Genomic DNA, 20,641 nt, shown 5'->3' on the forward strand with positions numbered 1-20,641 from the left:
TCAACCAATACTTTTAAAACTATGTGACATTGAACTCTAGATTCTGAAATTGGTTTGCTTTTGTAAACTAACTTTTTAACTTGAAGACACCATCTCTGTGGTAACTTTATTACTTTGATAAAAGGTGACTTTTCAAAATGCCTTTTGATTGTATTTCTCCACAAAAAGAAGAAGGCTTACCCAAATAAGAGGATCTAGTTCGCAAAATGCCATTAACAAATAAGAAAAGTCTATTATTGTAAGAATTACATTTAGCTTTTGCTTAAAAAATAAAATAATAATGGATTATATAAGAATCAGCTAGATCCTTCACATAACCGAAGGTATGTCTTTTTATCTGATATACTGTATTCCTTTACTTGCACATCTTTCTGTTGCACATCTTTCTTAGAAAGACTGTTAACTTTATATGATGATACACTACACAAAGATACTGAAATCTCTAAAAGAACACAAATGAGTTTTTATATATTTAGCATAATATACACAAAATAAAGCTTTTATATGTTCATGTTATATGTAAACACCACATGCCTAATAAACAATTAGCTAATAATTGGCTGAATCTTATTTTTTATTTAATTATTAATCTTTCCATACCCTACCCTAGAGATGACTGGTGATCTAGATTCTAAGGGACCCTTTTATTAACCAGTGTTAATGTTATAGTGTAGGTTAATATGAGTTATACAGCTAAAGGCCTATTTCAGATGTTATATTTGTGAGGAAAGAGGTATCTAGGTGTGCATGTGGAGGCTGGCAGTGGTACGTTACAAAAGCAATGGTGAACATGTAGCTAATGTTTATTTACCCAAAAATATTAGTATGGAAAAAAAAAACCATGGAGCAGGAAAATCCCTGTGCAAGTGGCATAAAATGCCACCATCCCCATGTATAAAATACCCATAACAGAAAAAACGTTCAGAACATTCAAATGGTGAAGAAGACTGGCATACACGTGTTATAGAAGCATTGGCACCTCTTTATGTGGAAACCAAAAGTTACAGGTATGCTCACGTTTAAGAGTATGAACAGCCACCTATAATAATCAAGTGCAAGTGGCAGCAATTTATGCCACTTACTTTTGTAGGTTACTTGTAGAAATAGTATGTTTCCCTTGCTGTATTTTGCATGTGACTCCCTGCCCTCTCAATGCATATGGCACAGCTTGCCCTGCAAAGACATGATGACACAACAGCCTCTAATGTGCTTTGGGTTTTTTTTTGTTTTTTTAAGAGAGCACCAACATGATGAACATGAAGGAGAGGAATGTATTTGAAGTAGAGAGAGCCCTTCTGGCATTCCTGGTGCTCTGTAACAAAAGCATGCTATTTTGGCCTGAGGCCAGACCACACTACTACTATTACTACTGATCATTTCTATAGTGCTACTAGACATATGCAGCACTATATATCCAAAGCACAGAGCTTAAAATCTAGTCAAGACAGACAAACTGGACCCAATGTACCAATACACTATAGTGAGGGTCTGGGAATATGGTAATATATTCAAATGACTAGAAAGATAAACAACGAGGCACTGATGGTTTGCTGTTATTTACTAATTGCAGTAAAGGAGGTCATGACTTCTGATGGGGAATAGGCAGGGTGCAGACATGATATCCCAGCATGTGGTAAAGCATCTAAGAAAACCTGCAGAGGATGGAACACAGCAAGTGAGTTAAGTGGCTCAAAGAAGCATCATAGAAACATGATGGCAGATAGAAGCCAAATGGCCCATCCAGTCTGCCCCTCCTCAGCATCTACTACCTCCCTAAGAGATCCCACATGCTTGTCCCATTTTATCTTGACTACAAATAAAAGTCTTCATCACCACCTCTACCGGGAGACTATTCCAATGCATCTTTCTGTAAAGAAGTATTTTCTTATATTACTCTTGAACCTATAATTTCTTAACTTCATCCTATGCCCTCTTCTTCTGGAGTTTTTCTTCATTTGAAAAATTACTCACCTCCTGTACATTAACACCACAGAGAAGTTTAAATGTCTCTATCATATCCCGTCTTTCTTCCAGAGTATACTTATTAAGTTCTCAAATTCTGTCCCCCATATGATTTATGACAAAGACCACTAAGCAATTTTGTAGCAGTCTTCTGGACCGACTTCATCCTATTTATAAAACTTACTGAAGGTGAGGTTTTCAACATTGCACACAGTATTTCAAATGGAGCCTCACCAGAGACTTATACAACGGCATTATCACCTCCCTTTTCCTACTGTCCCTTCTCCTTATGCACCCAAGCATCTTCCTGGCTTTGACTGTCACCTTTTCTATCTGTTTTGCCATCCTTAGATAATCAGACACAATCACCCTCAAGTCCTGTTCTTCTTCCATACACAGAAGTACTTCCCCTGCTATACCGTTCTGGATTTTTGCAGCCCAAATGCATGATCCTGCATTTTTTAGCATTAAATCTTAGTTACCAATTACCAGACCATTCTTCAAGCTTCGCCAGATCCCACCTCATATTATCCACACCCTCCAGGGTGTCTACCCTATTACAGAGCTCGGTATCATCTGCAAAAAGACAAACTTTGCCGGCAATCCTTCTGCAATATGAAGAGCAAGCTGCCAGGCCTGCCACAAGTAATATCAATGAGGTTGCTGAAGATTCTAACCCACCTCCATCACCTCACATTAACCATCCACAACCAGGAGAAGAATCCATAGGTACTGATCCACAGGTTTTCCCAACAGACAGCTTGGAACACTGACTATCTTGTTTGCTATGGGGAGTGCTTTCCGGCATAGAATAAGATGCTGTTTGTATACAAGGATGGGAAACCAGCTGCAAGAGAAGCAGTTGAAGCTAACACCGATGATGGTGACTGAGATGAAGTCCCTGCTTCAGAAGGTAGAATCCCTGCAGCTGAAGGTGAGGGAGTTACACAGTCAAACAGCATAGGAACAAATGCCAGCTCTGAGAACACCAGTGTAGAGAATGACACGGGGGCAAATTTTCCCCCGTCCCCGCAGGGGACTCATTTTCTCATCCCGTCCCCACGAGTTCTTTTCCTGTCCCTTCCCCATTCCTGCGAGCTCCATTCTCATTTGCACAAGCTTCAAATACTTTAATATAAGTGTTCAAGGTTTGTGCAGTTAAGACACAGCTTACAGAAATGGAATGGATAGAAAGATGTAGTAATGTTCACAATATAAAAAATGATGCACTTAGACCTTCCTTGTGAGAATGGACTCGAGTTCTTATTTGCTGAAGGCTCTGTATCCTCAGTTTTTGTGCAAGATTATGGAACAAGCCGCATTCTGTGAGCACATCACACACATGATCTGTCTTACAATGGAAATGGGTTTTGAAGAAACCTTGCTTTGGTGGTAGGCGAATGCACTTTTAAAAAATACAATTCCAAGGATTAACACTTGAAAGGAACAAAGAAGAAATCCTAAGTAAATCAGAAATAACATGTAATGCTCAGAAGGAAAAAAACAGTCCTCAACCAAAGACCACAAGACCACCCCTATTTGTGGAAGCTTTTTTAAATAGATGTAAGGTACTGTCTAATAATGAATAGTTAATGAAAAATGTTTGATGTTATAGTATAGTTATGATTATTTTTATGTTGATTTTATGCATGTATGCATTGTAACCTGCTTAAGTTTTAAGTGCGATATAAGACTTAAAAAGAAATAAGTACAATCAATCATAAGCGGATCTATCCGACTGGTTGTCCCGAAGAACTGGTATCAATAGAGGGGTCCTTTTATTAAGGCGCGCTAACCGATTTAGTGCGCTCTAAATCCTAAATTATCCATTATATTCTATGGGTGTGTTAGCATTTAGCGTGTGCTAATCTTTAGCACGTGCTTACAGTAACTGTTTTAATCCAGCACCCATAAGTCCTGCGCGCCATTGTCGGTGCGCATTTGTCCTGCGCGGTTATGACGGGTTACCGTTATACCTTTTGCTGCTGCCTAGTACAGGTTAATCCTGCCTCTGGATAACAATGATAAACAAAGTGTTCTTCATAGCTGTGGCAAAGGTGGCTAAATTAGTAAGGCTTTTAAAAAAAAAATGAATTCACAAGATGTTAAATCTTATACAGTCACATCATCAATAGACCTATTCCCAATTAGCTCAGCAGCTGTGTTTTGCATCAGCAGCAGACACATTAGATTATTACTATTCCCTGTATCATGGTTCTACAGTGTAATTATGCAATTAGTAATGGGAGAATACATTAAAGTGGCTAAAATGGTGCAGTTGTATTTGGCACAGACATATAAAAGAGGACTTCAGTGCCGTGGTGATCTGATTCTCCACTTTTGTCAAAATTCTTATGAATATTGCTGATATCTAGAATGCCTGATTAAGTTCTTTGATTTTTCTTGAAGCCAGATCGACCATTATGTAGAAGTTGACCATCATTCTTATAACTTAGAAGCTAAAAATTAAAACAACTTTTTCAACTAATTTAGACAAAAAAAGGAGGATGGAAAATGGGTCATATTGATTCAATAGCCTTGGATCTGAGCCAGGCTTTTGCAAAATGTGTCTTTTACTACCTTGTTCAGAGCTGTCAGTAAGAAACCCTGGAATAGTGTAATGCAGAACAGCCAAAGAGTAAACTGTTTTCTTAATTGCCTTACAAATTTTGTTGCTATAGGGTCAGAGGGAACTGATGATAATTTCATCCTTAGAAAGACTTCACCATCTCAGTAGTTACACCTATGTGAAAATCATTTAAGGCATAAAAACAGTGGGCATGGGATATACACTGTGAGGGGCATAATCAAAAGAAATGTCTAAGTCCAATTTGGATGTATGGCACTGGTCGCCCAAAGTTGGCAGCGACAAATTGTCCATTCTCAAAAAGTACTACTAATAAATGTTGGGGTTTTTTTTTTTTTTGAAAATCTGTATGTCCAGGCATTTGATCGTTCAAACTGCCACTATGTCTATCTTTATACCATATTCTCAACCAAAAATTTATCAAAGTCCCAAACGCCCAGAACATGACATTTTGGATGTAGGAGGGGCCAGCATTGTGATGGACTGGCCACCTAGACATAGCAAGAGAACAGTGGGGCATCTTACAGGGCACTGCTGTGAACGTCATAAAAAAGGGTGCCACATAAACATCTCACTATAACTCCCTTATAGATTCTGGTGAGCCCCCCAAAACATCCCCAAAACCCACTATAACCACCTGTCTACAACCCCAACAGCCCTTATGGCTGCAGGTGGCACCTATATGGCAGTACAGCAGGATTTTTTGGTGGCCTCACATTTTCCACCATTGATGTAGTTGTTAGAGTGGCTTATGAGCCTGGGCCCTCCTCTCTATGGTTCAGTAGCCCACCCCTCAGACTACTTAAGCCACCTCTGTGCAGCTCTACTAAGCTACTAGGCTTTCCTATAGAAGATACTGATGTTCCACAGACAGGTATGTAACTTTTTATTCTGAACTTTATGGGAGTGCACATGGGGGGGGGGGTCTTTACTTTGTCCCTGAAGTGATTATCTGGTCACTTTGGATACCTTTTGGGCACTTATACGTGTCTTTATATCATCTAACTCACAATGTATAAGTTCCATCTAAGCAGTGTTGTCAAACCTTCGATTATTCCTGCAGGCTCACATCCCGCCCTAACCATTCCTCCAAAAATGCCCCTTTCAGCTCTGGGCGCAGAGCGGGATTCAGAGGTCTAAAAAGTCCCTGGATACATCTAAAAAGTTGTTTTGATTATCAGCACTTGGATGATCTACCTTTTAGATCATCCAAGTGCCGACTTGGGCAGGTTTTTAGATGTATTTCAGTTTTGGTTATGAGCCCCTGTATATATATATAGTGGCTGGGTTGAGGGTGCCAGTGGGTGATCCCTGTTTCCTGCTCAATCCTACGCTGACAAAGCAAATCATCTAAGCCATTACGGTTTCCATCAGAAAAATACTTTATTTCCATCAAATAGCTTTTCTTCTCATAGGCCTTCCCTTCATAAGCATTACTTGCATAATCCTCAAACCGTCTCTGCGCTGGGATCATGTTAAAAGGAAAAAATGAACATTCTCCGTTTAATTATAATCCAGGTTCTGTCAGAAGGGAGTGACTGGTATATGGTTGGGCTGCCCTGTTCACTTTAGTTCAGGCAGCACCCCACTCTGGGGCTGGGGCCTCAACCCCACCTCTAATGGGTGGGCCATATTATCTCCAATCTAATACCCTTCTCAATATCTTTTTATCTTCTTAAAACTGTCACAAAATCATTGAAGAATGTCTTCCTGCTTATTTAAAGCCATATTATCTTCCATAACAGCAACTGCCTACAGTATTCTTTACACTTTTTCCACTGTCCTGTTAATGACACACTAGCAAAACTCTTCTCAGCATTTTTGCCCAACCTCGGCTATGGCATGTCTGACTTGTTTTAAAGTTGGCCAGAGTGCTAGGGCGTACCACCCTTATTGATCAGTTGGTTCTAATCCCCCCAATCCCCTTATAAAATGCTTCATATATCTAGGATAAGGTCAAGCTTCCAGCTTTTAACCTCATTTCCTTTTCACAGGGTTCTACTTTCTCCTTAAGCAATAAATACATAAAATTCCTTTCATATCTCAGGGGAGTTTCTCACCCACGTTCACATCACACTTTGTATGTCCTAGAACCAGCTTCTTCATTCACTTTCAAACATTTGTTACAAGGGTGTTTATTCACTTATACATTCAATAAAACCGTCTTCTCCAGCAGAGATCTACTCCATGCCATACTCTGGGTCACTGCAGCTCACTGGATCCTAGTTTTATTAAACATACATCTTCTAATGACTTTTCATTGTTCTCTGACAATGGGGACAAAAAGTAGCTCAAGACAGCTTCAAATCTCTACCATCCCCCCTCCCCCAGCCTTTCCCTCCCTGCTAACCTGGACAAAGGATACCCCAAAACGGGTTGAAAAGCACATAAAAAAAAAGAAAAAGGGGAAAGCAGAACAGAAATACTCCTTCAGGCTCACGTGCAGAAGAAGAAAAACTACAGGAGGCAGTAGAGCTCCCAGTGTAGATGAGGGTCAGAGAAAAAGTCCCGAGTGGATTTCTTCTGCAGATGACTTGCGGCCATTAGGAGATAACCAGCTTGTCTAGAATGACTCACCTGTTGCACTGGAAAAAGGCTTAAAAGTAAATACAAACAATATAAAAGTGAATATTGTAGAAATATTTGAGTCGACGTGTAAAAGGACAAAAGATGAGATGCTACTAAAATAAATCTAACTAGTACATATGCATAAGGGAATGCTATGTGGATTTTAGTGAAAGTGTTATGGAAATTGTCATTATATGCTTAGAGGAGTTCCACTTAAGAATAGAAAATCATTTAAGCAGCATCCTTCAGGATGGGGTCATATTGTTTCAGCCATATAGTGTCAAAACTGTACATTTCTGGAGCTGAAGAAGAAATGGGCCTTAGAGAAACAGATTACATGTATAAAGGTACCATCATAGGCCTCCAGGCCTATTTAATAGCATCAGCAGATTCAGACATGTAAAAAAAGCTGAAATATTTTCAGGATTTCCGCAATGAATATGTATGAGATCTATTTGCATGCACTGCTTTCAATGCATATTCATTGGGGAAATCCTGAAAACCCGACTGGAATACGGCTTTCGAGGACCTGAGTTCCCTACCTCTGGTCTAGACGATCTGCTGGCCAAGACATTCATATAAACAATTTAAAAATATATATACATATTTGGACGTCCGGTTCACAAATGGCCATTTTTGGGCCCTCAACTTTGGACGTTTTGCTGGAAATGTCCAAATCAAACTTAGACATTTTGGCCCTGATTCTCCAAAAGTGCGTCCCGATTTTAGTCAGCTGTAGGCGTCCTACAGCTGTCTAATCAGCCAATCGGGATGCACGTTTTAAAAAAAAAATGCTCCCCAGGCAGGCCTGAAGGTGCCTCCGGGAGCTTAGGGAGACCCGCAAGACGCCTAAGCTCGCCTAAGGGCCTTAGGCGAACCTAGGTGGCCCTACGCGTCTCCCTAGTAGAGGAAGAAACCTTAAAATGTAGGCCAGCAAAATGCTGGTCTACATTGTAAGTAGACGCAGCCGCTATACTTATCGCGGCAAGGGATCTCTCTGCCGCTATAAGTATAGCGGGCCGCGGCCTGTCCGATAGGATGCCCCCCCTCCGACACTACCGACCGCCCCCCCCCCACCATTACCGATCTCCCTCCCACCCTGACACTACCGATTGCTGGCAGGAGGGTGTCCAATCCCTCCTGCCCGAAGACGCACCCCCCGCCCCCACCCCCGGCGCTAACAACCTCCAAACTAACCTGTTCTTCAGGCCAGACGGTTCTTGCCCGTCCAGCCTGTAGCCCACCTGGTCGAAATGAGGCGGGCTCGCCCCTTCCCGGCCCATCCCGCCGAAGCCTAAGGCCTGATTGGCCCAGGCTCTAGAAGCCTGAACCAATCAAGCCTTAGGCATAGCGGGTCCGCCCATCCCCACTAAGTCTAAGGTCTGATTGGCCAATCAGGCCTTAGATTAAGTGGGGATGGGCGGACCCGCTATGCCTAAGGCCTGATTGGCCAGGCTTCTAGAGCCTGGGCCAATCAGGCCTTAGGCTTCGGCGGCATGGGCCGGGAAGGGGCGGGCCCGCCTCATTTCGACGAGGCGGGCCTACCAGCTGGACAACCATCTGGCCTGAAGAACAGGTTAGTTTGGGGGTTGTTAGCGCCGGGGGGGTGCGTCTTCGGGCAGGAGGGATTGGACACCCTCCTGCCAGCAATCGATAGTGTCGGGGTGGGGGGAGATCGGTAATGTCGGGGGGGAGGGCATCCAATTGCGGGCCTCGCCTTCAATATAGGCGGCCTGCCTGGGGAGCATTTTTTTTTTAAAACGTGCATCCCGATTGGCTGATTAGACAGCTGTAGGACGCCTAAAGCTGCCTAAACTCGGGACGCACTTTTGGAGAATCAGGGACTTTGTTTAAAAATGGCTTTCCATGTGTCTAGAATCTAGTTCCATCATTAAGCTTGGACATGTACTTTGAAGAACATAAAGAAAGAGTGAGAATCTAACTGTAAGTAAAGAAATGGAATCAACAGAATATGGAAGGTAGGAGAAAAACCTTTTTAAAGAAGTAGATCAGCAAATCTGGAAAAAACAAGTGACATATTTCCTACTGCATTTGTGCATATAATGTGCTACTCCAAGAACCATACATGAATCAAGCCCAGACACATGAAAGGTTTTAGCTCTCCTAAACCAAAGGATGAGAGATTATTGGTTGAAGCCCAGGACAGTGTATTATGGATGAACGAGATGGTTCATAGCAAGCATAGAAAAAAACTGGTACAACTGAAATCTGTAGATTCTGTGAGAAAGAGCTAGACACATTTACTCCTCCCATTGCTGGCTGTGAAGCGCTGATGGTGGAAAATTTTTAAACAGGAAGGCACAAGGTGACATGACTCTAAGAGAATTATGGAAAACAAAGAGATTAGGATAACTGGGTTATGACCTCAGAAGGTAAAGCAATGAATGTATGCTTGGCAAGTAATTTTTTTTATCAAATAAGTTATGTAGCTTCATTTACTTAGATTTCACCATCATCTAGTAAAATATATTGTGGTACCAGTATGTATAATCCTACAATGCATCATCCCATCATTCACCCCCCAAAAAAAAACCCTAGCAAATATATGCGCAATGAATAGCCACATGGGCATCACTTTTTTTCCTTGCATAAAATAAGCATGTTTTTGAGCCTGTAGTCAGCAAGCTCCAATAGCAGGGGGTTGGGCACTGTGACTGCCTTCCATTTTCCAAGAGTTGCATTCAAAAGGGGTACAAGAAGCTCTTATAGATGGCATGACAAGTTCTCCACTCACTGAATCAGTGTTTTGATTTGAAATGAACTTGTAAGCTTCAAGGAGCCAGAGTGAATACACTACCACCATTCATCCATTCATTCTAACGATAGCTCGAGCAATGCAAAAAAAAAAAAAAAAAAAAATCAATGGGGACAAAATCAAGAATCTGATTTGTTTCTCTCCTCCTGCCCCCTCCTTGTCTTTGCTTTCCCTTTCAGATCTCAAACATTTAAACTGTAGTGGAAAAAAATGGATACATCCTACTCCTACAGAACCTAGATTTATATTCTCGCTGGCATATCAACAGCATTTAACCAAGTTTTTACTCAGCTTTGCTCTGGAAGTACATGTGCTTCTGGGAAGCAAGCATTTATCAATCATTCAATAGGTAATTCTCATTTTGAAGTGCCACTATTTCTTTAAGAATTTATATTCTTGATGTACATTTTTTTTAAATCAATCAATACATTTTAAAAAACAACATTGTATAGGCTACTGAGTTTCCTCCGTTGATTTTCTTACTTCTTACTGGATATTCTTACTTAACATGTACAATTCTGCATTTATTTTATAAGTTGTTATATTTTCTGGGGGTGGAGGGAGGGAGGCAGGATCAAAGTGCTTTGAAAATGAGCCCCTTTGAAGCATCGTTGAGGTCTATGGTGTGATGTCTGAAAAAACTAGATTAAAAAAAAAAAGTTTAAGCACTATATTTCTCCTTGGCTTTCAAAAAGAAAATTAAAAAGCAATCTCATATTCTCCACAAATGTCTCAGTCCTTGATCGGTTAAAAAAAAAAAAAAAAGGCTTAAGCAGTCCATCACTCTTTCCACAAAAAGTGTACACAGTCATGTTCTAGCAGCAAATGAAAATATAATGCTTTGGGGAAGTTGGAAGCTAAGATGTTCTGGCTCCACTCCTGATCTCTCTGCTTCTTCACAGAATGAGCAAATAAGGCAGAAGGAAAAATTAGAAAGTCAAGGCAGCTTTAGCAAATTCGGTGTAGGATCAGTTGGCTCAAAGCCATGCAGGTCTTTTACATCATAATAGTAAACTTGGACTCCACTCTTTATAACTGAGAGCACTATCCCCACAGAAGAAAAAGCCTCAGGTTATGTTATAGGCAGAGCCCGAATGCTCAAACCTCCTCTACCCACATCATTGGCAAAAAACCTCCGTAAGGGGATGTTCAAGTGCCACGAACTGTATTGGTACAGGGCTAAACAGCTATTGCCTCTATATCGTAAGGAACTAAGTGATATGTAAATTAAAGCCGACGTTTCACGGTAAAGACCGTTTCTTCAGGGCTTGTAAGCTTTCACTTTCCAATACGTTTTTTGAACTGCTTGCTTTTGCTCACCCGCATCTTTTACATCATAAAGCTGGGGTGCTGTCATATGCATAATTAATGGATTATTTTCCTGGCCAGTGGGGAAGTAGAATCAGTGGGCCAAAATCAAAACAGAGCTTTAAAACAGTAACTCTGCATGGTTACATAGAGGTAGAGATTTTGGGGCCTCTTTTACGAAGCTGTTTAACTCAGGCTGTTGCAGTAATTGCCCCAAAGCCCATAGGGATGTAAAGGCTTTGGAATCGCTAGCGTGGCTTTATAAAAGGGGAAGGGGGGGCTAAACTTGTAAACAGCACAATAAGAACATAAGAATTGCCATACTGGGACAAACTGAAGGTCCATCAAGCCCAGTATCCTGTTTATAACAGTGGCCAAACTGAAGGTCCATCAAGCCCAGTATCCTGTTTATAACAGTGGCCAAGTACCTAGCTAGATCCCAAGTAATAAAACAGATTTTATGATCCTAAGAATAAGCAGTAGATTTCCCCAAGCCATCTCAATAATGGCCTATGGTCTTCCCTTTTAGGCACAATTAATTGTAACTGGCTAACTCTGTCCAAATATGGATAATTTTGTTTAGGGCACTGAGATATCCATCCAAAAGTTATGCTTTTGGCAACCTGTGAAAGTTCAAATTAAAACATGTTAACCAGGTAAATATTTTTAAATATCAACCCACAATGTTTGAGCCCTTGGAAAAACTGATCCTGCCTCACTCCCCCCAACCCTTATAAAAACAAATGCAGGATTGCACATTTATGTGGTGGCATGTTAAGTATCAGCATCCAGTAAGAAAATCAATGGAGGAAACTCGGTAGCCTATACAATGTTTTTGAAATTTTATTTACTGATTTTAAACATTTTACATCAAGAATATAAATTCTTAAAGAAATAGTGGCACTTCAAAACCAATATAAAGCAGTTGAAAAAGGTAATGCAGAAAAAGAGAACATTCTCACAAAAAAAAAAAAATCCACATATTGGAAGATCCACATATTATAGAGAAAGCCATAATCAAAAAAGGAAACAAAAAATTAGTAACCTTCATCATTGTTATTAAAGTCCTGAAATTAAGTAGCACTGAGGATCACAATAGAGGTCCCTTTGACCTCTAAGAAGAACTGAAGTTAAGATTGATCATAAAACACAAGTGTGATTTTGCAAAGAAAAAATAAGAACATAACATAGGACTTGCCATACTGGGACAGACCGAAGGTCCATCAAGCCCAGTATCCTGTTTTCAACAGTGGTCAACCCAGGTCCCAAATACCTAGCTAGATCCCAAGTAATAAAACAGATTTTGTGCTGCTTATTTTAAGAATAAGCAGTGGATTTCCCCAAGCCATCTCAAAAATGGGCTATGAACTTCTCTTTTAGGAATTTATCCAAACCTTTTTTAAACTCCGCTAAGCTAACTGATTTCACCACATTCTTTAGCAATGAATTCCTTACATGTTGTGTGAAGAAATATTTTCTCCAGTTTGTTTTAAATCTACTATTTTAGTAGCTTCATCGCATACATCCTAGTCCTTGAAAACGGTAAACAAGCGATTCACATATACCCTTTCCACTCCACTCACTTTTGTAGATCTCTATCATATCACTCCTGAGCTGTTTCTTCTCCAAGCTGAAGAGTCCTAGCCACTTTAGCCTTTCCTCAAAGGGAAGTCATCCCATTCCTTTTATCATTTTTGTTGCCCTTCTCTGTACATTTTCTAATTCCACTATATATTTTTTGAGATATGGCGACCAGAAATGCACACAATATTTGAGGTGTGGCCATACCATAGAGCAATACAACAGTATTATAATGTTTTCAACTTTGTTTTCTATTCCTTTCCTGATAATTTCTAACATTCTATTTGCTTTCTTAGCTGCCACCGCACATTGAGCTGAGGATTTTAATATACTCTCAACAATGACACCTAGATCCTTTTCTTGGGCAGTGACTCCTTAGAACAGGGGTGTCAAACTAAGGCCCGCAGGCCAAATCTGGCCTACAGTGTAATCAGATTTGGCCCATGAGAAAATATCCTTTCTGTTCCTTCCCTCCCTCCATCCCATTGTCCACCATCTCTCGCCTTATTTTGGACGTTTTTTTTTGAGAATGGACATTTTCCCTGCTGCTACTTTCAGCGTTTAGGGCCTTAGGCCCAAAGGGGACTTTGACTTTTTTTTTTTTATGCACCTCCACATATCTTAATACAAATTTTGGCCTGTAATTTAGCCTGTGTTTTAGATTTCGGCTCCTTATGTGATTGATTTTGACACCCCTGCCTTAAAACCTTGCATCACATAGCTATAGTTTAGGTTCCTCTTTCCCACATGCATTACTTTGCACTTGCTCATATTAAATGTCTTCTGTATTTTGATGCCTAGTCTTCCAGTTTCGCAAGGTCCTCTTGCAATTTTTCCACAATCTTTTTGCCATTTAACAACTTTCTGTCATCAGCAAATTTAATTATCTCACTAGTTATTCCCATCTCTAGATCATTGATAAATATGTTAAAAAGCCACAGTCACAGCACAGACTCCTAGGAAACCCCACTACTGTATTTACCCTTCTCCATTAAAAATATTGACCATTTAAACCTACTCTCTTTTTTCTGTCTTTCAACCAGGTCTTAATCCATAATAGGATATTACCTCCTATCCCATGACTTTCTAATTTCCTCAAAAGTCTTTCTTGAGGTACATTGCCAAATGGCTTTTGAAAATCCAAATACACAATATCAACTGGCTGACTGTTATCCATGTGTCCCTTGACTAAAACGATGTTGGCTTTCTCTCATTAATAAATGCTTATGCATATGGTCTGTCATTTTGTTCTTTTAATAGTCTTTACTATTTTGTCCGGCATCAACATCAGACTCACTGGTCTATAATTTCCTGGATCACCTCTGAAACCCTCATGTTGGCCACCCTCCAGTCTTCTGGTACTATACTGGATTTTAAAGGAAAACGTCAAATTACTAACAATAGCTCTGCAAGTTCATTCTACAATTCTATCAGTACTCTGGCATGTATACTATCTGGTCCAGGTGATTTGCTACTGTTCAATTTGTCATATTGACCCATTATGTCTTCAAGCGTTACAGAGTTGAGTTTCTCTGATTCATCAGAATTGAATACCATTTCTGACACCGGTAACTCCTCCACACCTTCCTCAGTGAAGACCAAGGAAAATAATTCATTTAATCTCTTTGCTATGGTTTTGTCTTCCCTGAGAGCACCTTTTATCCCTTGATCATCTAGCGCTTCAATTCTCTTCCCGACTTCTTGCATTAATATACCTAAACAAGTTTTTACTATGTGATTTTGCTTCCAATGCAATCTTCTTTTCGAGGTATCTCTTTGCCTTCCTTATTAGTGCTTTGCATTTGTCTTGGCATTCCTTGTGCTTTTTACAATCATTTCATTCGGATCCTTCTTCCACTTTCTGAAGGATTCTCTTTTAGCTCTAACAGCTTCCTTAATGCCAGTTGGAGGGAAGAGAGAGAGAAATGACTGGGGAAACGATGTTAGATCAATAGAGGGAAGAGGAGAGATGCTGGAGCATAAGAGGCGATAGAGGTGCAGGAGGAAGGGAAGAGAGAAGGGAGGTGCTAAACATGGAGAGAGACAGGGACATAAAGAAGAGATGCTGGACATGGATGAAGCACAGGAAAAGAGATACACAAGGGTGATGCCAGACACAATAAGAAAGGGACAAAGAGGAGAGATTCTGAATATAGAGGGAGGATAGGAATACTGAGAGGGTAGATGCTGAACATGGGGTGGAATGACATTATGCTATTCATTAGCATGGTGTTATAGGGAATTCATCTTAATATTGCCACCTGGTACCCATCAATCTTAGCTACACCACCGACTGAGATCCATGGAAGGGCATTTTGACATCAGACCAATAAATGCCATAACAAATTCTAGTATTAGAAAAATGAGATTTCATTAGTTTCATGAGGCAAGTGATATGAAGAATGAGTGCAGATTTCATGAAGGGCCATGATATGAACAAAATAAAGGAGATTAAAAACGACAGTTATGCCATAAAAGGTAGCTTGGCCTGAATCTGAATATTGCTAAACTGATTCCATAAGTGAGCTGCACCATTTTGAGGTGTTTTATTTGTCTTGTAGAATATATTCCTGTTTGTTGTTTCCTCCCTTACATTGGTACGTCTCAGAGTTCCAATTCCTGCTGAATTTTGAGGAATTATAGCAGTGTCTCTGCAAGGTTATAAACACGTTATTCAACTTTCATAACCTTAGAAACATATTTGCTTACCTCCTTCTCTTGTATACACTATATTCTACATGCCCAATCTAAAAAATTTTTACATGCCTGCATGATGCTGGTAGATTCTGAGATGTTCTCTGAAACACTGGCCTCATAGCTGCTCTGCAGGAAGATCGGCTTGTTGTCATTGACATCCAGCACGGTAATGTGCACAGAGGCTGTCCCAGTGCGCCTGTTCTCTGTGGGGCCATTATCTGTTATGGGCAAAAATTGCAAAATTATAAGTATCCTTTACTTATGATATAATCAATAAATATATATCATTCTCTTCCATTATCTTGCTGGACAAGGGGGGAAACTTCTGAGCGCTCATAGTTCAAGTGCTCCTAAGGTTTTTCTGACAGAGGGGGAAGTATTGCCTCAGAAAAAGATCACCAGCTACATCTTTAGAGGCTTCTTTGATCATTGCTTGCCTCTAGGAAATCACCTAAATCATTTATTTATTTACTAGCTGATGCCCCGGCGTTGCACGGGTATTTAATTATAGCAATAACACTGTAAATGGATTCAAATAAAGATACTTTATAGTGGTGAATGAAATTATTTTTTTACAGCTTAATAAAAAGTACAATATTCAAATTATAATGTGAAATATTTGACAAAATGAATACAATACAACTAACGCAAAACGTGATTATAAACAACATTTTTAGTTTCACCTCCTGGAGCAAGAACATATACATTCTTGGGTGAACCCAGCCTTGAGCAAGCAACATAGAGTTGTGGGCTGCGGGACCCCCAGAACATATCACCCCAGGTAGTGAGGGATCTGCATACCAAGTTTCGTTCAAATCGGTCAAGCCGTTTTTGAATTACTGTGAGAATGGCAGCTTTTTACATTTTTTCCATTGACATGAATGGGTGAAATCTGATTTTCTGTTTGTAGCTCCGCCCATGTGTGCAGGTGGGCCGCGAGACCCCCAGAACATATCACCCCAGGTAGTGAGGGATCTGCATACCAAGTTTCGTTCAAATCGGTCAAGCCGTTTTTGCGTGATCGCAGCACATACACACATACATACCTCCGATTTTATATATATAGATTTGGATTTATTAACTGGTATTTTTTATGAAGAGATTCACCCAAAGAGTGATTATTTGTTAAATATATTAATCACTCTTTTAAAATCATAGAGATTCATAAACTATTTCTAGTCTCAAAAATAATAAAACACTGAACTATTTACCTGCTAAAAAAATCAGGTAGCACCACTATTGGTTCAAGTCTTAATACTATAACAGAGTAAAATGTCCTCCCATCTTCTTTTTATCAGGCAATAAAGCATAGTTACTTACCTGTAGCAGGTGTTATCCAAGGATAGCAGGCAGATATTATCACATGTGGGGTGAAGTCATCCATGGAACCCCAGCATGGATAGTCAAAAAGTGCACTATCACTTTAAAAACTTTAAGGCCGCCCGTATTGCACAGATGCTGGTGTCTTCCTGCCTGACACTGGCTCACAACAAAGCTAAGAAGCCAACTAGGGGAGGTGGGAGGTTTGTGAGAATATCTGCCTACTGTACTCGGATAACACCTGCTTCAGGTGAGTAACTATGCTTTATCTGAGGACATCTTTCAATAATATTATAAATCTAGTCAAAATAACTTCACCCTCAGCTGTTAATGTGCTAACTTCTCTTCTTTTATCTTTTTCAAACACTGTGCATAGTACTATAGGGAGTTCAGATTTCCACCTGGTTTAACAAACTCAGGGCGGTATGGATCTTCATTATTCCCAGTACAGCATCTTAACTATTTTTATTTCACTTTCCCTAAGTTCTCTTCATTTCCTTTCTTTTAGAGAAACTTCATTTCCTTTCTTTTAGTGCAATAAGCAATTTATAAATACATTAATAAATAAGTTGATAAATAAGTTTCTAGTAAGTTCATAACTTAGCTTTATATTGGAAGATTCACCGTCCCGACGTGTTTCGCTTGACTTTATCAAGGTCGGGGGAACATACACTGAAGCTAAGCTTTTCCCATTCAAAGTAGCCGCTGGCTTCCCCCGACCTTGATAAAGTCAAGTGAAATGCGTCGGGACGGGGAATCTTCCAATATAAAGCTAAGTTATGTACTTACAAATATAAGGAAATTCTTCTTCACCCAGAGAGTGGCAGAAAACTGGAATGCTCTTCCGAAGTCTGTTATAGAGGAAAACACCCTCCAGGGTTTCAAGACAAAGTTGGACAAGTTCATGCTAAAGTGGTGAGGCTGGACTCATTTGGAGCACTGGTCTTGACCTTGGGGCGGCCGCGTGAGCGGACTGCTGGGCAGGATGGACCATTGGTCTGACCCAGCAGCGGCAATTCTTATGTTCTTATGTCTATCCTGGTCAGGCTTATAGCTCATTTGTGGAAAATAAGAGAAATCTGTGTACCATGCTGATACAAAAGCATTTTTTTGTTACCTGCATCAGACAAAACACTACAAGGAAGATCCTTACCAATGGCTTCTAGAATCAATAAATATGACGCCATAGTCTCTCGATCCAAGCTAACTACTGTCCTGAGCACTCCATCCCGGAAACCAACACTGAATTTTCCATCCTGGTTTCCTCCTGAAGAAAACAAAAGTAAAAGAGAGAAGAAAAATATGAGAACTAGATCAACTCAAGTGGGTATAAAATCAAGAGTTTTTTTTATTTTTTATTTTAGTAAAATGTGTTGAGGGTCAAATAGGCACCTAGTTCGTTTGCCTAGAGTAGATAGTTCCAAATCTATTAGATGCTGGCACTGTCATCTTGAAGCTGGGATGTTGAATCATTTAATATACTATTGTCCCTTGATACTGAAATTCTGGAGATCTCTTTGGGATCAAGTTAATAATTTATTAGAGAATCCAGTGGCATTATCTTATGATATTATTTTATTTGGTACATCTATGAGGGCAAAGAGTCAAATATCGGTGAAAAATAAACTTTTGTTTATAATGACGGGGGTTGCCGCCATGCAGCTTATTTTCAAAAATTGGGACAGATTAAATTATTTATTCTGGTGGAAATCCCTATGTTATGTCTTTAAAATGGAACGGGTCATGGCCATTCAGATGGGATGTTTCAAAAAATTTATGGATGTTTGGGAACCATTAACTAAATACTGTAAGGACTGACCTATATATCTAGATGGGGAAAACATGAACATCCAGGGAGGGGGGTATGTTTTGGGCTCTGATTAGGAAATTGTAGTTTTAAAAATGAATAAAGAATGATAAAAAAATAAAAAATAAGCACCTAGCAAGAAAAGAAAACTATCAGAACTAGATCAGCTCAAGTGAACATAAAATCAAGTATTTTATTTTATTTTTTTACAAAAAAACATTTTTCAGTCAAATAGGCGTTTTTAGGGCTAGCTACAGATCACAAAATTAAGGTGTTAGGCAAATGGGGGTCATTACCTACAGAAGACATGTTTTTATTGAAGCATCAGCTTTTTATGGCTATTCTAACTTAAACATCTTAGCTACCGTATTTTCGCGGATATAACGCGCACCTGTGTAAAACGCGCACAGGGGTATAGCGCGCAGAAATCACGATGATATGTACCAAAACTTTTCTATACCGCGCTCAGGCATATAACGCGCATGATGCCCGACGCTCCTTTCGCCCGCCCTGACTTTCCCTGCGTTGTCCCGACTCTCCGTTCACCCCCCTGACTTTCCGTGCACTGTCCCCCCTTGAAGTCCTGTCCCCCCTTGAAGGTCTGTCCCCATCCTGAAAGCCTGATGCCCCCCCCCCCCGACGTCTGATACATCCCCCCCCCCCCGGCAGGACCACTCGCACCCTCACCCCGAAGGACCGCCGACTCCCCAACAATATCGGGCTAGGAGGGAGCCCAAACCCTCCTGGCCACGGCGACCCCCTAACCCCACCCCGCACTACATTACGGGCAGGAGGGATCCCAGGCCCTCCTGCCCTCGACGCAAACCCCCTCCCACCAACGACCGCCCCCCCCCAAGAACCTCCGCCCGTCCCCCAGCCGACCCGCGACCCCCCTGGCCGACCCCCACGACACCCCCACCCGCCTTCCCCGTACCTTTGTGTAGTTGGGCCAGAAGGGAGCCCAAACCCTCCTGGCCACGGCGACCCCCTAACCCCACCCCGCACTACATTACGGGCAGGAGGGATCCCAGGCCCTCCTGCCCTCGACGCAAACCCCCCTCCCCCCCCAACGACCGCCCCCCCCAAGAACCTCCGCCCGTCCCCCAGCCGACCCGCGACCCCCCTGGCCGACCCCCACGACCCCCCCACCCCCCTTCCCCGTACCTTTGGAAGTTGGCCGGACAGACGGGAGCCAAACCCGCCTGTCCGGCAGGCAGCCAACGAAGGAATGAGGCCGGATTGGCCCATCCGTCCTAAAGCTCCGCCTACTGGTGGGGCCTAAGGCGCGTGGGCCAATCAGAATAGGCCCTGGAGCCTTAGGTCCCACCTGGGGGCGCGGCCTGAGGCACATGGGCCAAACCCGACCATGTGTCTCAGGCCGCGCCCCCAGGTGGGACCTAAGGCTCCAGGGCCTATTCTGATTGGCCCACGCGCCTTAGGCCCCACCAGTAGGCGGAGCTTTAGGACGGATGGGCCAATCCGGCCTCATTCCTTCGTTGGCTGCCTGCCGGACAGGCGGGTTTGGCTCCCGTCTGTCCGGCCAACTTCCAAAGGTACGGGGAAGGGGGGTGGGGGGGTCGTGGGGGTCGGCCAGGGGGGTCGCGGGTCGGCTGGGGGACGGGCGGAGGTTCTTGGGGGGGGCGGTCGTTGGGGGGGGAGGGGGGTTTGCGTCAAGGGCAGGAGGGCCTGGGATCCCTCCTGCCCGTAATGTAGTGCGGGGTGGGGGTAGGGGGTCGCCGTGGCCAGGAGGGTTTGGGCTCCCTCCTGGCCCGATATTGTCGGGAAGTCGGCGGTCCTTCGGGGGGGGGGGGATGTATCGGACGTCGGGGAGTCGGCCGGGCAAGAGGGCTTGGGCTCCCTCTTGCTCCGATCGTGGATGCGGGTGCGGGTGGGAGCGCGTGCGAGCGGTCGTTCGGGGTGGGGGTGCGAGCGGTCCTGCTGGGGGGGTGAATCGGGCGTCGGGCGGGGTGGGAACTATGTTTAAAAACTTTTCTATACCGCGCTCAGGCATATAACGCGCGAGGGGTATGCGCGG

At 42.0% G+C, this 20,641-nt stretch overlaps 1 protein-coding gene across 1 annotated transcript in view; it reads right to left on the bottom strand.

Moving 5' to 3' along the window:
- The window catches only part of CDH23 (cadherin related 23), a 1,673,137-nt gene that overhangs the window by 494,522 nt on the left and 1,157,974 nt on the right, over window positions 1-20,641 (bottom strand). Inside the window, exons 26-27 of the mRNA XM_033942780.1 lie at window positions 17,953-18,066; window positions 15,549-15,697 (exon numbers count right to left, since the gene is read on the bottom strand). Coding sequence (XP_033798671.1) covers window positions 15,549-15,697; window positions 17,953-18,066 — 263 coding nt within the window. The remainder of the gene's footprint in view (window positions 1-15,548; window positions 15,698-17,952; window positions 18,067-20,641) is intronic.

This window comes from Geotrypetes seraphini, chromosome 4, assembly GCF_902459505.1.
Source record: "Geotrypetes seraphini chromosome 4, aGeoSer1.1, whole genome shotgun sequence".
NCBI lineage: Eukaryota > Metazoa > Chordata > Amphibia > Gymnophiona > Dermophiidae > Geotrypetes > Geotrypetes seraphini.